This window comes from Galleria mellonella, unplaced genomic scaffold (genome assembly GCF_026898425.1).
Source record: "Galleria mellonella isolate WM207_F2 unplaced genomic scaffold, CSIRO_AGI_GalMel_v1 utg310, whole genome shotgun sequence".
Classification (NCBI taxonomy): Eukaryota; Metazoa; Arthropoda; class Insecta; order Lepidoptera; family Pyralidae; genus Galleria; species Galleria mellonella.
In genome coordinates, this window is record NW_026442071.1 from 592,576 (window position 1) to 609,306 (window position 16,731).

The following is a 16,731-nucleotide window of genomic DNA, read 5'->3' on the forward strand; positions in this document are numbered from 1 at the left end:
TCTAATGAAGAAATACGGTAGGTAGATACATATAGCAATTGGCCGGGGGCACGTACCGGCTGGGTATAATCCTTCGCCGGCGGTGTTCAATCTACTCCAGTCATAAACCGGTGTTCCGCGGACGTAAACTGTACTACGTGCCGCGGCGAAGTGAATTGAATAATACACGCTGTGTGATCGACGATCACTGTGAATACCTAGATGTATTTTAGGAATTAGAGTATGCACTGCACCTTCATGAATTTTATATATGGTTAAATGGAAATCATTAGAATCTTTTTAAAGGGTTGTTCTAGTAATAAAATTGAATATTTTTCACGAAGAAAAATGGGTAAAACCGACAAAATAACCTTAGGGTTATATTATATATTATTTTACGTTTAATAGCTATCTGTTGCATCATATAATAAGGTAATCTATTCAAAATTGGCGATGTAATTCCGCAATATAATCACAAAAATGTATGACAAATTAAGAACCTTATTCTTTTGGAAGACAATCAATAAACTCAACAATTGCAGACAGATATAACTATTAGCTATTTCTTTTTAACGACTCTGTATTATTTGCACAAAACAGCGTAAAAAGAGGAAGGTAATTATAAATTATGGCCAACCTATATTGTTTTAATAACGCAGCTCATAAAATGCTGAATCACAAATTTGAATGAACAACTCCTTCCGCTCCATTGCACTCTTATTTTCAAACTTCCAATTCGATGATTCGGGCAATTGAACTTTTACGAATAACTTTACCTGCTTGGCCATGTGTAAACGAGACATACCTATACATGAGTGAATATACAAGTTTACATTATGTTCTTAAAACTACATAGCATAGGTGTATATATACATATATACACAATGTGAAATTGAAAACATTACTTAGCAGCCTTTACCATACTTCTTTCAAATAGATGAAAATGGAACTTAAAATACTTTAAAATTTCAAGACAAAATTCACCAACACATGTTTCCAGTAATGACTTGCAAAACCGAAACATGATCTTATACTGCTAGCTGTGTAAAGAATATCTTATAATTGCTCAATAAGCTATGAAGAGCCGAAGAAGAAAAGATTTGGCCGTGTGGTCCCGGCAAAGAATAGGCCACCCCTTCCTATCCCATAGGTATCATAAGAACCGACTAAGGAAGGGAGACGAATAGGTAGTAGCATCTCTCTTAAAATAACTCTAAAACCTAACTGTCTGGGATTGTCAATTCGCCTGCCAAGCATGGCAACTACCGGCAAAACCTCCCCAAGGGGAGGTTTCTTCAGAGTCGGCAACGCACGCGTAATACCTCTGGTATTGCAGATGTTCATAGGCTACGGTAACCATTTACCATCAGGTGGACCGTATGCTTGTTTGCCATCTCAGTGGTATAAAAAAAGGCTTATGTTATGTATATTATAGATAGTTAAAGGTATAAGCCTTTAACTGTCTATAACAATATCAAAGATGATGATGAAGCTATGAAGAGGCTATGGTCGTATTCGTTGCGTTATAGAATCTGAAATAAAGATATCCGTAAAAGAACCAAAGTGACCGATAGATAGTACTTATAATATATAACTTATAATCCAAAATATCAGCAAATAGCAATGAACCAGCTAGAAGAACGAACCGATAGGGAAATAAGCTTCACGGGTGGCGAACCCATACAGAGAAATGCAGTGTACCTCAAATGGCCACTAGATAGAACGAGGACCTCAAATATTAATGGAAAGTATAATAGATACATGTTACTCAGAACTATTTCTTTTAGCTGTTTATAAAGCAGGCCTATCTGCAGCAGTAAATAATGAAAGACTAAAGTAAATAAACAATTATCTAATAAGCGTACACAACTTACAATCACGAGCAGACTGTATGAGAAGATAATCTAAGTTTGGTCACGAACATGATAGTTAACTACAATAATAAAATTAAATAAGTATATATACATCAACATTTTCTAATACCGGAAATACGTAATCTATCTTGAAAGCCTCAATAATAAGGATGTTTTGAAATTGGAGACTCAAGATGGTAACCACGACGTCATTACATTAGTGACAATTTGAGGGAAGTTAGTGTTAATGTGACACTCAACTCGCTTCCCTTGGCAAATCTGCGTGTAATAACCCGCGCCGCCCGCGTCCTTACTCTAAATGAATATTCATAACGCGATCGACGTGCCTTCTCTTTATTCACTGTAAACACGTGTACGTGTCATTTCAAGCCTATCTTGTATTACGTATTCTATTTCTGTAGAAATTTAAGCCATATCTAAGACTTATACCTGAATTCTAGTTCATCGTACCAAGTTCTGTACTTATAATGTGGATAAATGTAGAATTGTGAAAGTGTAAACAAATCGCAAAGGAACTTTACCTAAGTCTAAGAGATTTATGGTTTACAGAATATGTTACGGTGGACTCGAGGGAACTGTGACGAGGGTGTATCGATTGGGTCAGGTTCATTTGGTTGTATACGCCCGTGACACAACATATAAATTGTACCAATTGATAGGTAGTTCTGTTTAATCTAAATATGTATTTAATGGCACTCAGTTACTTCAGGCCCTACTTAACCAGCCGGGAATACAGAAGGCGCATGACACACGGACACCAAATTCTTGAGAACGCTTCATTGTAAATCGTCAAAGTATTTTTTTATTTCTCATATTTTTGACGGAATGAGGGTCACAGCGCAGATCTGATTTTTACCTCGAGACGCAGAATATACTAGGACGACCCTTTAGTTATTCGTAATGTGAATATCCACAACTAAACATGAAACCCAATGATAATATGAAAGTGAACAACTTTCTTAAAAGAGTCACAATATTTTTTAATGCCGTAAATTATAAAATTCTAGCGAAACGCCCTAGCTTCATTAACATTATGCTCTCTACGTTAGTTACTAACCAGCTGGTTACTGAATTCTGCATTTTAGTACATACGTACTAATACGAAATTAACCATAATATATGAGATGCCTAAATTATATCCCTCCTAAGACCAAACAAGAAAATGAAATAAATCCAGTTTAACATTTCAGTCATTTAATTTACTTTTTTTGCATATACACTTAAATTTACGGAACCTACCATAGGCAGTTTACTAAGATTAAAAGTCAAAAAGTAGTAATAGTAGCGAATCCAGAAATAAAATACTCCTATGCTACAGTAGACAGATGTAAGCATTAGGGGTAAAAATGGTAAAGTTCTATCCAATCCGAATGCTGCATGAAGAACATTTTCATAAATACATAAAATCAACAAACCATATATGTATAATGATTCTATATGACTAAGCATGGGTAAACGCATAAACGCCCGACGTCTTTTACTACTTTTCGACTTTTGGGGTACTTCATATAAAGATGGAATGTTACCAAAACCAATTGCAGTATGTGTCAACAACATAAATATTTTGATAGCCAATAAGTTCTTTGGATATAACAAAGGAAAAAGGGAATAATGACCAACTGTAGATATAATCAAGAACAATTTTCCGTCTTCATCTCCCAGCACGGACATAAAGCTGAAACAAATCATACGAAAATATAAATTTATGAGATGCGTGAAAGCAAAATAAATTTGATAAGTTTGATTGTATAACAAAAACGATATATGATGTTTTTTTCATAAATTACAATCGTGATATCAAAAGTGTATTTAGTTTAATGTAGGTTGTCAAGAAACTGTTTTGTGCTTCGAGCCGGATCATTTTAATCATTGAATCAAAAATCTAACTTCCTCTCCAGTTTATTAACTTTAGTTTTTTTTTTTATTTTTTATAATACAGGGAGCAAACGAGTATGCGGCTCACCTGATGGTAAGTGACTACCGCCGCCTATAATCACCGACAACACCAAAGGCATTGCGGGTGTGCTGCCGGTCTTTTAAAAAGGAATATACTCTTTTATTGAAGTTTATTACGTCGTATCGGTTTGGCAATACTACTGCTAGAAGTTAATTCCACAGAGTGGTTGTGCGTAGTATAAATGCTCAAAGTAAAAAAATAGAATAAGCAAAGACTCGGATTAAAGATATAGTTTGCCTTACAGTTTCATTATTACCAAACCTTATGTATATAGAACATTATCACATACTGTTTGTTGTTAATTATACATGAATAGCAAAATCTGGCAGACAATGTTCTGGCTACAGTTAATCTCATATAATTAAACCAACATAGGAGTACATTTACATACATATGTATCCTTACTATTTAATATTTTACATTACCTACTACTACAATTTATAATTGGCTTAAGTATCACTTCGCCTTTGTTTACTTTATTTCTTATTTTTGTAAGATTGGACTAACTCTAGGTGACATTTTTTAATGAATGCTAATGAAATGGTAACCTAGCCTGCGCTAACGAAATACGCTGGCAGAGCACCAGTTAGGAACGATAGGTGAAATTAAAAAGGCAGGTCAGTTAGCCCATCGTGATTATTTTTTTAAGTTTGATTTTTGTTAGGATAACCCAATGATAGTCGCGTTTGCGCTAACGGTATACGCTCGCTTCTGCCGGGTATTGGTATGGTTTTGGATTTGGGATGTAGTTTTGTGGGTTTGGATATGGGAGTTGGGTTAAGGGTGGAGGTTTGAATGACGTTATGTGTGTTATAGTGGTTGGGGTGGATTTAGTGATTATATTTGTGGGTTTATATTTGGAATGGGTATGGTTTTGGATTTGGGATGTTATGTGGGTTTGGATGTGGGATTTGGAGAAGGAGGGTTTATATATTGTGGTGGTTTGGGTGGGTTAAGGATTTTGTTTGTGGGTTTGTAATTGGGATTTGGATAAGGTTTTGGATTTGGGATGTTGTCTTGTGAGTTTGGATGAAGGATTTGGGTTAAGAGTGGAAATTAGGAGAGGTGGGTTTGAATGATGTTATGTGTGTTGTGATGGTGCCCATCGTAGTTAATACACTTGAAATTCAGCATGATTGTTTTCAGGGGGGACCACATGAAAGTTGAGTTGACAGGGTGCATTGCTAGCAATGCGACTGGTAGTCCGCATCACTAACAATCCCTTCTCCACCTCCTCTGTCTTTGTGCTTTAATGGCTCATCCAACTATCACATTTACAATTTGCTCTACCTGGTCAATCAATTTATATTTGTTATGCTAAACACAGGCAAAAACTAATATTTATATAAATGTATATTTATACCATTATATTAAAGTTACAATCTATGTTGGACTAGAAAAACCTAAATAAAAAATTTAATAAATAAACTGTTTTACATACCTTAGTGGTATTAAGAGCATAAGTATTGCCTTTTCATGAACATGCCACCCAAACATAAAAGAGCAAGTTGCACATACGATAAGACACCTGAAAAAAAAACAGACCAACTATATTAGTCTATGTCATGAGAAAAAAAAATATTGCATACTATTTGATGAAAAACCTAGGAACAGCACAAAATCATAAATGTTGAATAATCTAATTTATTATGCCTGCATGATTAAAAATCTAGTAATATAAAAAAATTTACTTCAATATATTTAGTGATACATTTCATTAAATTAAATAGATTTCATTAAACTTAATCTAGCAGTATGTCAATATGCAAATAAGATTAAAAAATATTGTAATGTTTATCATTAATAAATTAATTATAAATGGAAAGGTGTTTTGATGTTTATACAACAAAATTGAATAATATTGTATTATGTATATAATTAATAAAATAATAATAAGAGCCTTTTGTAATTTGTTTTCAATAATTAATGTAAACAAAGAAGTTGCTATTCTAATACAATAATTACATACCTAATTGGATTGGATTACATACTAAATGTGGAGTAAGACTTAAAAATTTCATTCAAAATTATATTATTCATATATATATAGGCAATGTATAAATTTTACGTTTTTATATACTAACCTTATAAAACTTAGAGCTCTGTACCTCCTATCAGCACAAAGACACCAAAGTTTTATTAGGGCAGGAAGCATTGAAAATCCAGCTAATATAAATGTCATCCATGGTTTTATAGTGGGCAATACAATATGATCATATTCCTGAACCAGGCCACCAGTCATGGAAGCTTCCAGTTTTGGCACATTGATTCCCAACTTTGGCACTACAAAATACAAATATTGAGTATTTGACTAGCACCAAGGTATATATTGTAACTTAATTAACCAACCACTCACAAATCTGTTGCAAAACTTTATCACCAAAATTATACAGTGCCCAAAAATTTGGAGCCCAATATGCGTGACATAAACCTCTTTTGAATGGAAATAATCTTGATAGTAACTGCAAATCAAACAGTCATGTTTTAGTAAAAATTTGCATTACTTATTATTTACTAATAGTCACAAAATCTGATTTTAATTTAAATGTAAATATGCCTCACCTGTGGTAAGTGATCTATAAAAGGCCCAAATGACAAAATGAACACTATTGTGACAGTAATAGCCAGTTTAAACAAATTTGTAATAGAGAAGGAATACCATGGTGTGTGAATACCATCACTGGATGAGATTGTAAAACAATATGCCCTTAGCAAATAAACAATATATACAGGTGCCACATAGGCATATATGTGTTTCAAATTTAATAATACAGCAAACCATGTAGCAGCCTGAATATAATTACTCTGAAAAATAAAGTATGTTACATTAATATCTATAGGAATATATACAATTTAAAAAAAAATGAACAAAAACTACTTACTGTTATCATGTTTGATATTGACAAAAGAAGAAAACCATACAACAATCCATTATATTGAAAATGTATATGATCAACCATTAACAATCCTGGATTGGACACCAATAATATAAACACAAGAAGCTTTCCATTTCCTATTAAATTAGAACAACTGAAAATGGCACATATATTTAAAAGAGAAACGAATCAATAATATACACAATTTAACAAATATAATAATCTGAATACACACATAAAAATCATGTCACAATGTTGGCCCTTACTAATCTCAATCGTACCCACATAACCAATAGTCTTTAGTCATTTATTAAAAAAACAATGTGCATTGTGTCTTAAATAATGAATAATCATACAAAACAGCATCAAATTAAATTTAATATTACAAGTATTGAACAACAATAATAAATATATATTATACAATTAATAATGTCAACTTCATTCATTATATATATGTCAAATAAATTTTTTAATTGTGGTATTTACATTAATCACAAGCACAAAAGTCATTAACGGACTAATAGCATTTTTCCAATAAAAAGGATCATAGTTTAATTTTAAAGAAATTGAGATTTTGTACAATTTTCAGCTAGACGAGTAATTTATTAAATAACACTTCTGCCTGATGTAATAATATTTTGTATCGTAATATTTTGTAACCTGGTGACATTTTGACAGATATGGCAGGCAATATGGAAAAACCCCTGTTTACTAAGGGATTGTTAGAAATAGGGTCTGATCCATTGCCAGCAATACACTTTATCAGGTCAACCTCCATGTGGTTCCCCCTGGAAACTATTGTGGTTAATTCTAGTAGAATTTGTCATGATCGGCTGACTGACCTGCTTTCATCCTCACCTATCACCTCTTACTGATACCCCACTAGCGTATACTGATAGTACAGGCAGGACTACAATTCCATTATCACACATTAAAAAAACCCTGTTTACTAGATAAACTAGTCATAAAATATACTAATCTATATTAATATTATAATATTTATATAAACCTAACAAACCTTTTAACACCAAGTATATAAATTAAATCCAATGCCATCACTGATAATCTTTGGAACAGAATAGTCATATCAGAATCATAATTTAAATTGGTCACATGGAGCATTTTCGGGTCAAACCATTTAGCCATATGCGACAGGATATACTCCAACCAAGCAAAAAATGGGGGATAATCCAGAGTCCATTCCGATGTCGAATCATAATACCACTGGTCTATAGATAAATTGTGAGTGATTGCTAACCAATTTCTATGAACTTCAAAATCAGTAGAACGGCTGAAAGAATATTATAATGTACCTGTTATTCAGATTAAAAACAATAATATAACCCCATAAAATAAACACTTACTACAATGGTATAAAAAATATTTTTACTGTGGTTACTATTAATGCTATTTGCCATATCATGACTCATTAATTATATAAAACCTATAATTGAACCCTAATTTATAGTAGATATTTAATTTAACATTATTTCTTAATTTAGCAGATACAAAATAAACGTAAAAACAACTGTAAGAAACTTGTTATCATATTTTTTTTTTTTTTAGTACGTTTGTTCCGTTTGGAACAGGCTAAGGTCGGAGACCATGCTGCCTAGTCTTCAAAAAGATAATTTGTCTGGAATGATGGATATCATGTAACTATCAGTTAAATGTCATATATATACTTATATGTTTAAATCTAAGAACAAGGAATTACTTTAAAATCTTTGTTTTAAGGGCCGAAAAACGAGGTAAATATACACGAAATCGACCTTTATACTTCCACTTCTTCATTTTGTTAGACAAATTGTCATTTTTACGCATTCTAAGTATCTCCGATTGTTCAAACTATACAAATAAATAACCGTAAAATCTACGAAAACATAGATAATATAATACTATACATCATATTGAATTACTCAATGTCCTCAGCGGTGTAAAAAAAAATGATTGATTTGTTTAATTAAGTTTGAAGATCAGACTGTATAACTTAGTTCCTTTGTCTTTCCGTTGTGTAAAAATAATACTACTATTTGTCAGTCATTGAGTCAATCAGTCAAATTTTAAATAAATATTTAGAGTCTATGAAGAAAACCTAAAAATATAAATTATAATTAACCCTGTCGTCAGTCAGTAGATCAAATTAATTTTATTGCCTACTTATTCATGATAGGTTTTGCTAGGTCAGTGATTACAGTGATAAAAAAACTTTTGACAATAAGACAAGGACTCTCAAATAACAATAATAGATAATAAATATGGCTATACTTCATAGGGCTTTATTTACCTGGTTTATCTTTTTAGTATTTTTAATATTATTGTGTCTGAGGTTAGAATCAAGAACACATTGGAATTGGTTTATAGTTTTTATACCTATGTGGGTTTATGACAGTATATTATTAATATACGTTTTATTTCATATGATTTCTCACTGTAGAAATGGCATTGAAATATTTCGAGGTACTATCAATAAAAATGTATGGTACATTGCCGCTATTGCATTGAAAATGGCTGCTCAAATCATCATTTGTGTAAAATTGGAATACACAAAAGTAAATCTACCCATATATGTTGTAATGACCCCTATATGGATGTTATTACCTGTACTGTGTGTAGAAGTTTTCATGCATCTCCTAAAACATTCAAGTACGAGCAGTAGATATTAAATTGTACCTTACACATATCTCAGTATGATATAAAATAAAATGCCAGTGTCTGAACTATGATAAAATCTCTAAGGAAAGAACATGTGACTCCAATAGTGTAGATAATTTTAAACTTGGCACACATTCATTGACATAGCTGTTTGCTCATGTCAAAATCTTCAGTGTCATGGTTGGAAAGTAATGATATAACTCCACCAAAGTTACAGTACTTACATATTAAGTATAAAAAATGCCTACTTTATCTGATAGTGCCGCTGAGATTAAAAACTCTGGAGTAACTAAAGTGTCTGCAGGAGATACAGCTGTTTTAAAGTGTATCAGTAATGACTACAAACACAATTTTATGTTTTGGCTTATTGATCAGACTAAAATCATTGGACCTGGAAATGAGTATGACAAAAATAAATATTCATATGAGGTATTGTCTGGGAATCTTAAAATTCATGTAAGTTAATAACTAAGGTTACCTATTACTTGTTTCATTATTTTATATACTACTACAAATTGCAAAATAACAAGGAATGTAACATGATGGATCATTATACATGAACAAACATTGAATGTCTGGTTCTATGGCAAATTCCTCTTTATCATACAAAAATCTCTTTTATCATACAAATATCTCCTTTATGTTTACAAAGATTTGATCTCCTTGTCTTGGTTATTATTAAAATAGTGTTCCACAAAAAAACTAACTTCAATTGTGGCAAAACCATATTTTGTTTAAAAAGATTTTTTATTTAAAAACTAAACTACAGAATCAATTTGACAGAAATTTTATGGGACTTATCTTTATATTTTTTTAAATAAAAAAGAATTTTCCATATCAGTTTACAAATGGAATTATTAAGTAGCAAACATAAAAATGTAACAGAATTGGAAAACTTTTTTAATTATGTTGAAAGTATGGCAAAATGTATATAAACTTATTTTAAAATATGCAAAGTAGCAACAAAATGTTTTTGCAGTTAACATTCGAATAAAATAAGAATATCCCTCCCTCTTTCAGTTGTCAGAGTAAGGAAACTTAATAGTTGGGGGATGGGCAGAAGCATGCCTCTTAAAATGATGTTTTAAGTATCATCAAAGCCTAACTGCGCTTGCCAATCCGCTTGTCAAGCATGGTAACTACTGGCAAACACAGAAAGTCCACACAAAGGAGGCCTATGTTCAGTTTAAAACTGTTTTGGCTGATGATGATGAAAATGAGAATTGCATGTATATGTATTTCCAGGCTGTAACTCCAGATGAGGCTGGATACTATAAATGTATCTCAAAAGATATCAGTGGTTCAGGAGGAATTACAGTAGGGGAAGTGGAAATGGTAGTTGGTGGTGCAAAATTTTCTGCATCTGAAGCTGTCAAACTAATAGCTATGGTGGTCTCTATTATCATTATAATTGCTTGTGCAGTAATTTATTTTCGCTTAAGAAAAGAATGGAGCAAATATGATGGTCGAACTGCTGTACCAGGTAATCTTATATCTAAAATAAATAATATTATGTTTAATTTAAAATCTTAAATCTTATTAATATTACTTCTATATAGTATTTATAGATAACTGTAATATTTTTTATTTTTTAAATTCTTAAAGGTCTAAAAAAGAATGAGAATTATTTTTTTTCTATAGAGTAACGAACAAATTTAGCAACACATCTGATAAAAATGGGAGACAACCCAAAACTAGACAATGTTATTGTTTATATTATAAATGATATACTTGTTTGCTACTTTGTCATTGATGTAGAGGTCATAATGAATAACTCCTATAAGTTGAGTAAAATCAAGTTACTGCTGTTAAATATTTTTTTTATAAAAGATTACTTTTTGGTTTCCATTTGTCATTAATTATTAATGTAATAATGTTCAGTTCAAATAATTTAACAGTGGATGATACAGAAGATGGAGATGAAATATACAACCAAACAACTACTACTATAAACCAACCTGTTGCTGGCCCCAGCAGGAATCCATCATCAGAACAACTTCTTTATGGTATTGATAACCAAGGTTTGGATACAGATTTTAATTCAGTATTTGAAAATATACAAATAAAATCCCCACAAAGGAGTTTAATATAATTTTAACGAATTATTTAAATTTTTAATTTGTCCTAGTCTAATGTGTACAACTCTGAGTTAGTGAACCAATTTGGAATTATACATCCTTATTTATTAGTAGAAATTCATTCTATGTCTTGTAATGTAAACATAATTTCTTTTAAATCTGTAAATAGTATGTTTATTATAGATATTTACCATAGCCAGTTGCTTCTCAGCAGCACATTATATGTTATATAAGTAACCATTTTTCTCAAGGGTTAAGACTAAAAATTTGGTATGTGATTGATATAGATGATAATGTGATAAATTTAGTATTTTAATTGTAATTTAGGCATATACTTAATTATTAGCATTTTTGTACAATATCATATTATGAAAATAAAAAAAATTAAACAAAAGTTTATAAGTATTATATTTAATTTGCATGTTAAATTCTGTTAAAATGTAATATCATCCGTAGTGTTATGCCTATCAGGTGTTCCTTGACTAGTTACACTTCTGTGCGCTGTTTGTGACTGCGGAGTGGTTTCTAATGTATCATCTTCCTCATCCTCACCATCAACTTCCATTTCAAACACTTTCACCTTTCTAAAAGTTTTCGATAAAACTACAGCTACTTTCCGACCACCAGAAACAGCTATACGGTAGCCATCCATTTTATCAAGCAGTTTATAAACACCTTGATCTAATAAAGACGAAATATTTTTAACTGTCAATTTGTCACTAAATACGCACGCTTTCGATTTAATGTTGAATTCGGTGGAATTTTCTAATGCAATTTTAGTTGGTACTTGGATGAAAATACTGCTTTCATTATTTGGATGTTGTACAAGAACAGATAAAAACTCAGAGGAATAATATTGTAAATCTAATACTGTCAAACATTCTCCATCTATTGAGTCTTTGTTTCCAATCAAGAAATTAGATGTGAAATAATATTTTGTTGCAGTAGCACTACATAACTTATCTTTTATGTTAGTAGACATAAAATAGAGTCCATTATCTCTACCCACACTCACTAAGGCAACCATAAATCTTTCTTGAACTTCATCATAGATTTGTGTAACCCTTAAGTTGTTGTTAAGATTAATATTTGTTTGATCTTCATAACATTTAACATTATGTAAAAGGGAAAAATGTTTACCCACATCTTTTGAAGTAACATCAAATACTCTGTTTACCGCATTTTTTAAATATATCTGTTGTTGTACAAGAGAAAACTTTCTAAATTCAGTCATTGAAAAAATTGTATCATTATCTTTCAGCAAACATGAATTATCTTTCAGAAATTTGTGCCAAGGATTGTCTTCGTCATCTGGCAATATAGTCAAATCTTGATCTTGTAAATACTGCCCCAACCTCTCTAAATTAAACTTAACTGGTTTTTCAGATGCATTATCATTACTCTCCACTTGTACGTTATCAAAGTTGTATAAAAATTCAGCAATGTGACTAAGTTCCTGTTGGGTCATTTTGACTATTTCACTTGGAGTTGTTTCATTTAACAATCTAATTATCATAACATAAAGCCACCTGAAAAATGCTTTGTAGTTACGCATAGAAACATCAATTACTTGTTGCAATTCTAAACATTTGTTCAAAAAAGCACAGCAGGCTTTTATTGCTTCTGTCACAGCACTTTCTTCTAAACCCAAAATCTAAAATACAAAGATAATATATTTTACATATGTTACGATTAAATTAACAAAAAAAGTAGAAATTAAAGTTAACATTACCTTGTATCTATCTGGTATTCTTGTAAGTCCTCTAATTTCAGATAGATAAAAAGTTAAACTTTGTCCAACCACATTTAATTGCCTCAACACTAGTTTCTGTATTGTTGAGTAACTCAATTCTACAGAATTACCAGATTTCTTCAGTACCTTGGCTGTTAGTTCTCGGAGTAGAAACAGTTCTAATTCGTCTGATGGCACACCTAAAATAAAGGTAATATATTTAAATTACATGCATGAAACTTACTAATTATTCTAAAAATGTTCTGTACCCTATGACAATTTTGGTAAAATACAAAACAAGGTAAAATTATAATTTTTCCCTTATACAGTATAGGGGAAAAACAATATATATACCTTTCTAAAGATTATCAAAACCAAACCAGCTGAAATTTGACAGAAATTTTGTTCACTTTTTTTTTAATGAATATATTTTTATTTCATACACATAGTATTAGAAACAGTATTTTTAAAAACTAATATTAATAACAGATATATAGCAGGAGCCAGACAGCTTTTAGCTTAACATAGCTTCAGTAGATACTAAGCCATGGTGAAGTTATGTGATTAAAGTTTGTAATAATTACTCATTATCAAAACAACATTCAACTCAAAGACCAAAGAAAGTAACTGATATGGAAGGGGAGAAAGGGATTGTTAGTAATGGGGTCAAATAGCCCCATTACTAGCAATATACCCTGTCAGGTCGACCTCCACACATGGTTCGCCTTAAAAACCATTGTGGCTAATTCTAGTAGAATTTGTCAGGATGGGCTAACTGACTGCTTTCATCCTCATTAGTCATCTAACACTGGTGCCCCACCATTGTATACTGAAAGCGCAGACGGGGTTACCATACCATTATCACCCATAAAAAAAAACTGATATGGAAGTAACATATTTGAGGGGCAAATTTGCACAGGCAAAAACAGTAAAGGACAATATTACTAGAGTGAGCAACAACTTCACATTATGTTGCAGTGAGTAAATGGATATAGGTGCAATAAAGATAATGAATGCCTTATCCTTATAAACTTATATCAACAATGAAGCTGAAACAAGGATACTGTTGGACACAAATCTCTTCTCTAGTAAGCCCACTACCATAGTTCTGTCCAGACAGCTTTTTATAGCTTGTTTAACATTGATGTATTTGTCATTTGTTCTCTTAATCAAATCTTAAGGGATCCTTAAGACTAAAAAGAGTGGTGACATATAGTATTCTTAATACAACATACCTAGTTATAATATGATTTAAACATTCTTTGATGACTAACCTAACATAAGCAGCTCTAGTAAGTCAGCTGAAACTCCACCTTCAGGAACTGATGCTGCATAATAGGCCATTTTTGTATCCATTTCTAACAGTATATGTTCCCAAGCTTCAGTTATGGAAATCATAGTCTGATCAAGATATGATATCAACTCTGCAATATGCCCATGTTTATTAGCGACATGACACATTTCCTCAGCAAATGCTGATAACACACTTGTGTTGATTATGGAAAGAAGTACAGCATTCGTAGTTCTGTCTAAGTATATTACTTGCATTGCACTGAAGTCATCTGATAAGCAAATATCTAGCACTTTGAATTCTCCGCATTCATCTTTAGTAAGTTGAGCTAAATTCAAAATTCCATATGGATATTTCCCAAATATACTCATATAAATGGTGCCTGTGCCATACCCTACCATTAACATACTCAATTGGGTTTGGTCTTGTACTGCTTCTTTAAAATCACTAACAGTATCATCAGTTCCTGGACTTTTATATCCACTGCTAAGAGAAGGTAGCCTTTGTAGATATATAGAAGCATCATCCTAGAAAGGAATGTTCTTTTATTTATTACTGTAAAAACAAGACAGCCTAGTTCTTTCCTGACTGATACCATTCCATCCATCCCATCTCACATAATAAATGTGTACCATAAAAAACTTACATAAATATTATAGGTAGACGAACTTTCCAAACTGCCAGTGCGAGCAGCCCAAGTGATACATGTGATACCACTGTATTTAGAATCGTCAAATTCTTCTGAAATCCCATGTTCTAATTCATATTTATCAAGTACTTCTTTATCTTCAATATCTACAATATGGACACTTCCTGAACTGTAGCCAATGGCTAAAACCTGAAAAATGTTTAGGATGATCTAAATTAATAATTTATTTACAAGATCTAAGTAAAACTTTGTGTGGTGTTTAATTGTTATGACATCCTGTATAATTTTAAATAATTAATATTATTTATGTTTATTATATGTCATAATACCTAACATAATTAATAATTACTTTTCCATCAGGTCTCCAAGCCATGGCTTGAACAGTGATATTTTCTTTTGGTGGGGACAAATTCCATACTTTCTGCCAATGAAGCCTGTGCACTTGGACTTCACCTAAAAGGAATATTTATTTAAAATTTTATCTGTCTTAGTAGTTGTATAAAATATTTAACTATTTATTTGTAGTATTACCATTTGCATTTGCAGTAGCACCAGAAAAGTTAAAAATGTACTATTACATACTTGTAACTTATTCCGTTTAATATCAAAAACAATAAAGTTAATTTCAAAATGTTTAAGTGTTGAATAATTTATATTACCTTTTACCATATAAACGATTGTATTGTATTACAGTACATTTTCTCAAAATATTCATGATTTACGCTGAATTATACCTCCTAAAAGTAAGTTTTATATTAAGTGACTCTAAATCGCAAATTGCATACTATCAAAATACTATTTTTATGGAGTTGAAATTTTTTTTATAAATTAAAATTATAAGATGGACATAATAAATTTTATTCAAACAAAAAAGAGGGTACATGATTCATCCCTCCCTTCTTTGATTTAGTGTTACAAAATAAAAGTGGATCTGTAAAAGCAAATTTACCTTTGAAATTGCTCAAAGCCAATAAATCAAGCCTATTACTCCACACCATGAGATCCACTTGATTCGCAACATGTCTCTCTCCTACTTGTCGCATACCACAGTGATACATCTCTGAAACCTAAATAATAACAGAATTTATTTAACAATTAATCAAGAAAACCGAATACGAACAATAAATATTTGAATGCTTTATATTATAATTGTAATAGCCTTGTGTAACTTCCATACTAGCTTTAAATGTATGGATTTGGTTAGAAAACATTATGCCAACATTTAGTTAAATGATGAATCTACAATAGCCACTATTGTGGGAATTACGACTAAATATAATTAAAATTAAATCTATTACAAGGTTTACTCTAGAAATTGACCAGTTACAGTCTAGATATTACGGGAAGTGTCGAAAACTTGTGTTTACTGCCAATAATATTACGAAATTGAAATCTCAGGGTAATATTATTATGTTATCTTTTGTTTTATTTTGCTAAAAAAATGTTTATCGGAACGTGCAATTTGACATAAAATTTACATATTTCTTTTGTCGTGATAAAAGAAATATGTAAATTTGATTTGCGTTTCAGTGAGAAATATTTCATTTTATTAATATCGAAAAAAGATTTAACTATAATATCATTATAACTCTATTTGTTTCCATATTAAACATCAGGCTGGCCAACAATGAGAAAACGAA

General features: G+C 31.3%; 3 protein-coding genes across 7 annotated transcripts; 1 reads left to right on the forward strand and 2 right to left on the reverse strand.

The window, feature by feature from the left end:
• Positions 1 to 3,030: 3,030 nt before the first annotated feature.
• On the reverse strand, positions 3,031 to 8,498 carry LOC113509156 (probable dolichyl pyrophosphate Glc1Man9GlcNAc2 alpha-1,3-glucosyltransferase). 2 transcript variants are annotated; one of them, XM_031907391.2, is made up of 8 exons: positions 8,404 to 8,498; positions 7,705 to 7,977; positions 6,693 to 6,840; positions 6,373 to 6,615; positions 6,167 to 6,272; positions 5,895 to 6,093; positions 5,252 to 5,338; positions 3,031 to 3,528 (listed from the first exon to the last, which is right to left on the reverse strand). In XM_031907391.2, the coding sequence occupies exons 1-8, from the start codon at positions 8,478 to 8,480 to the stop codon at positions 3,048 to 3,050; spliced, it is 1,614 nt and encodes a 537-aa protein (XP_031763251.2). In that variant the 5' UTR covers positions 8,481 to 8,498; the 3' UTR covers positions 3,031 to 3,047. The 2 variants fall into 2 exon arrangements, with proteins under 2 accessions (XP_031763251.2, XP_026748267.2); XM_026892466.3 differs by lacking the exon at positions 8,404 to 8,498 and adding an exon at positions 8,051 to 8,255.
• Positions 8,499 to 8,765: 267 nt separating this feature from the next.
• Positions 8,766 to 15,725, forward strand: LOC113509157 (uncharacterized). Of its 4 annotated transcripts, XM_026892471.3 has the most exons (5): positions 8,880 to 9,063; positions 9,602 to 9,797; positions 10,587 to 10,824; positions 11,240 to 11,362; positions 15,452 to 15,725. In XM_026892471.3, the coding sequence occupies exons 1-5, from the start codon at positions 8,945 to 8,947 to the stop codon at positions 15,469 to 15,471; spliced, it is 696 nt and encodes a 231-aa protein (XP_026748272.2). In that variant the 5' UTR covers positions 8,880 to 8,944; the 3' UTR covers positions 15,472 to 15,725. The 4 variants fall into 4 exon arrangements, with proteins under 4 accessions (XP_052751713.1, XP_052751712.1, XP_026748272.2 ...); XM_052895753.1 differs by lacking the exons at positions 8,880 to 9,063; positions 15,452 to 15,725 and adding an exon at positions 8,766 to 8,869 and having other exon boundaries at positions 11,240 to 11,821; XM_052895752.1 differs by lacking the exon at positions 15,452 to 15,725 and having other exon boundaries at positions 8,879 to 9,015; positions 11,240 to 11,821.
• LOC113509155 (anaphase-promoting complex subunit 4) lies at positions 11,815 to 16,414 on the reverse strand. Its single transcript, XM_026892465.3, has 6 exons — positions 16,041 to 16,414; positions 15,441 to 15,544; positions 15,089 to 15,280; positions 14,426 to 14,969; positions 13,152 to 13,351; positions 11,815 to 13,073 (listed from the first exon to the last, which is right to left on the reverse strand). The coding sequence occupies exons 1-6, from the start codon at positions 16,147 to 16,149 to the stop codon at positions 11,853 to 11,855; spliced, it is 2,370 nt and encodes a 789-aa protein (XP_026748266.2). The 5' UTR covers positions 16,150 to 16,414; the 3' UTR covers positions 11,815 to 11,852.
• Positions 16,415 to 16,731: the final 317 nt, after the last annotated feature.

What these genes read in the sequence shown, in the direction of transcription:
- LOC113509156 (XM_031907391.2), bottom strand. Translation starts at nt 8,480, where the DNA reads ATGAAGAAGTGGAAGTATAAAGGTCGATTTCGTGTATATTTACCTCGT. An exon ending in CAATATCAAACATGATAACA is followed by an intron (nt 6,616 to 6,692) that starts GTAAGTAGTTTT and finishes TTTATTTTTCAG; the next exon opens with AGTAATTATATTCAGGCTGC. An exon ending in AGAGCTCTAAGTTTTATAAG is followed by an intron (nt 5,339 to 5,894) that starts GTTAGTATATAA and finishes TTTTTTTTTCAG; the next exon opens with GTGTCTTATCGTATGTGCAA.
- LOC113509157 (XM_026892470.3), top strand. Translation starts at nt 8,945, where the DNA reads ATGGCTATACTTCATAGGGCTTTATTTACCTGGTTTATCTTTTTAGTA. An exon ending in CTGGGAATCTTAAAATTCAT is followed by an intron (nt 9,798 to 10,586) that starts GTAAGTTAATAA and finishes ATGTATTTCCAG; the next exon opens with GCTGTAACTCCAGATGAGGC. An exon ending in TGGTCGAACTGCTGTACCAG is followed by an intron (nt 10,825 to 11,239) that starts GTAATCTTATAT and finishes ATAATTTAACAG; the next exon opens with TGGATGATACAGAAGATGGA.
- LOC113509155 (XM_026892465.3), bottom strand. Translation starts at nt 16,149, where the DNA reads ATGTATCACTGTGGTATGCGACAAGTAGGAGAGAGACATGTTGCGAAT. An exon ending in GGCTTTGAGCAATTTCAAAG is followed by an intron (nt 15,545 to 16,040) that starts GTAAATTTGCTT and finishes TATTCCTTTTAG; the next exon opens with GTGAAGTCCAAGTGCACAGG. An exon ending in CGTCTACCTATAATATTTAT is followed by an intron (nt 14,970 to 15,088) that starts GTAAGTTTTTTA and finishes ATTCCTTTCTAG; the next exon opens with GATGATGCTTCTATATATCT.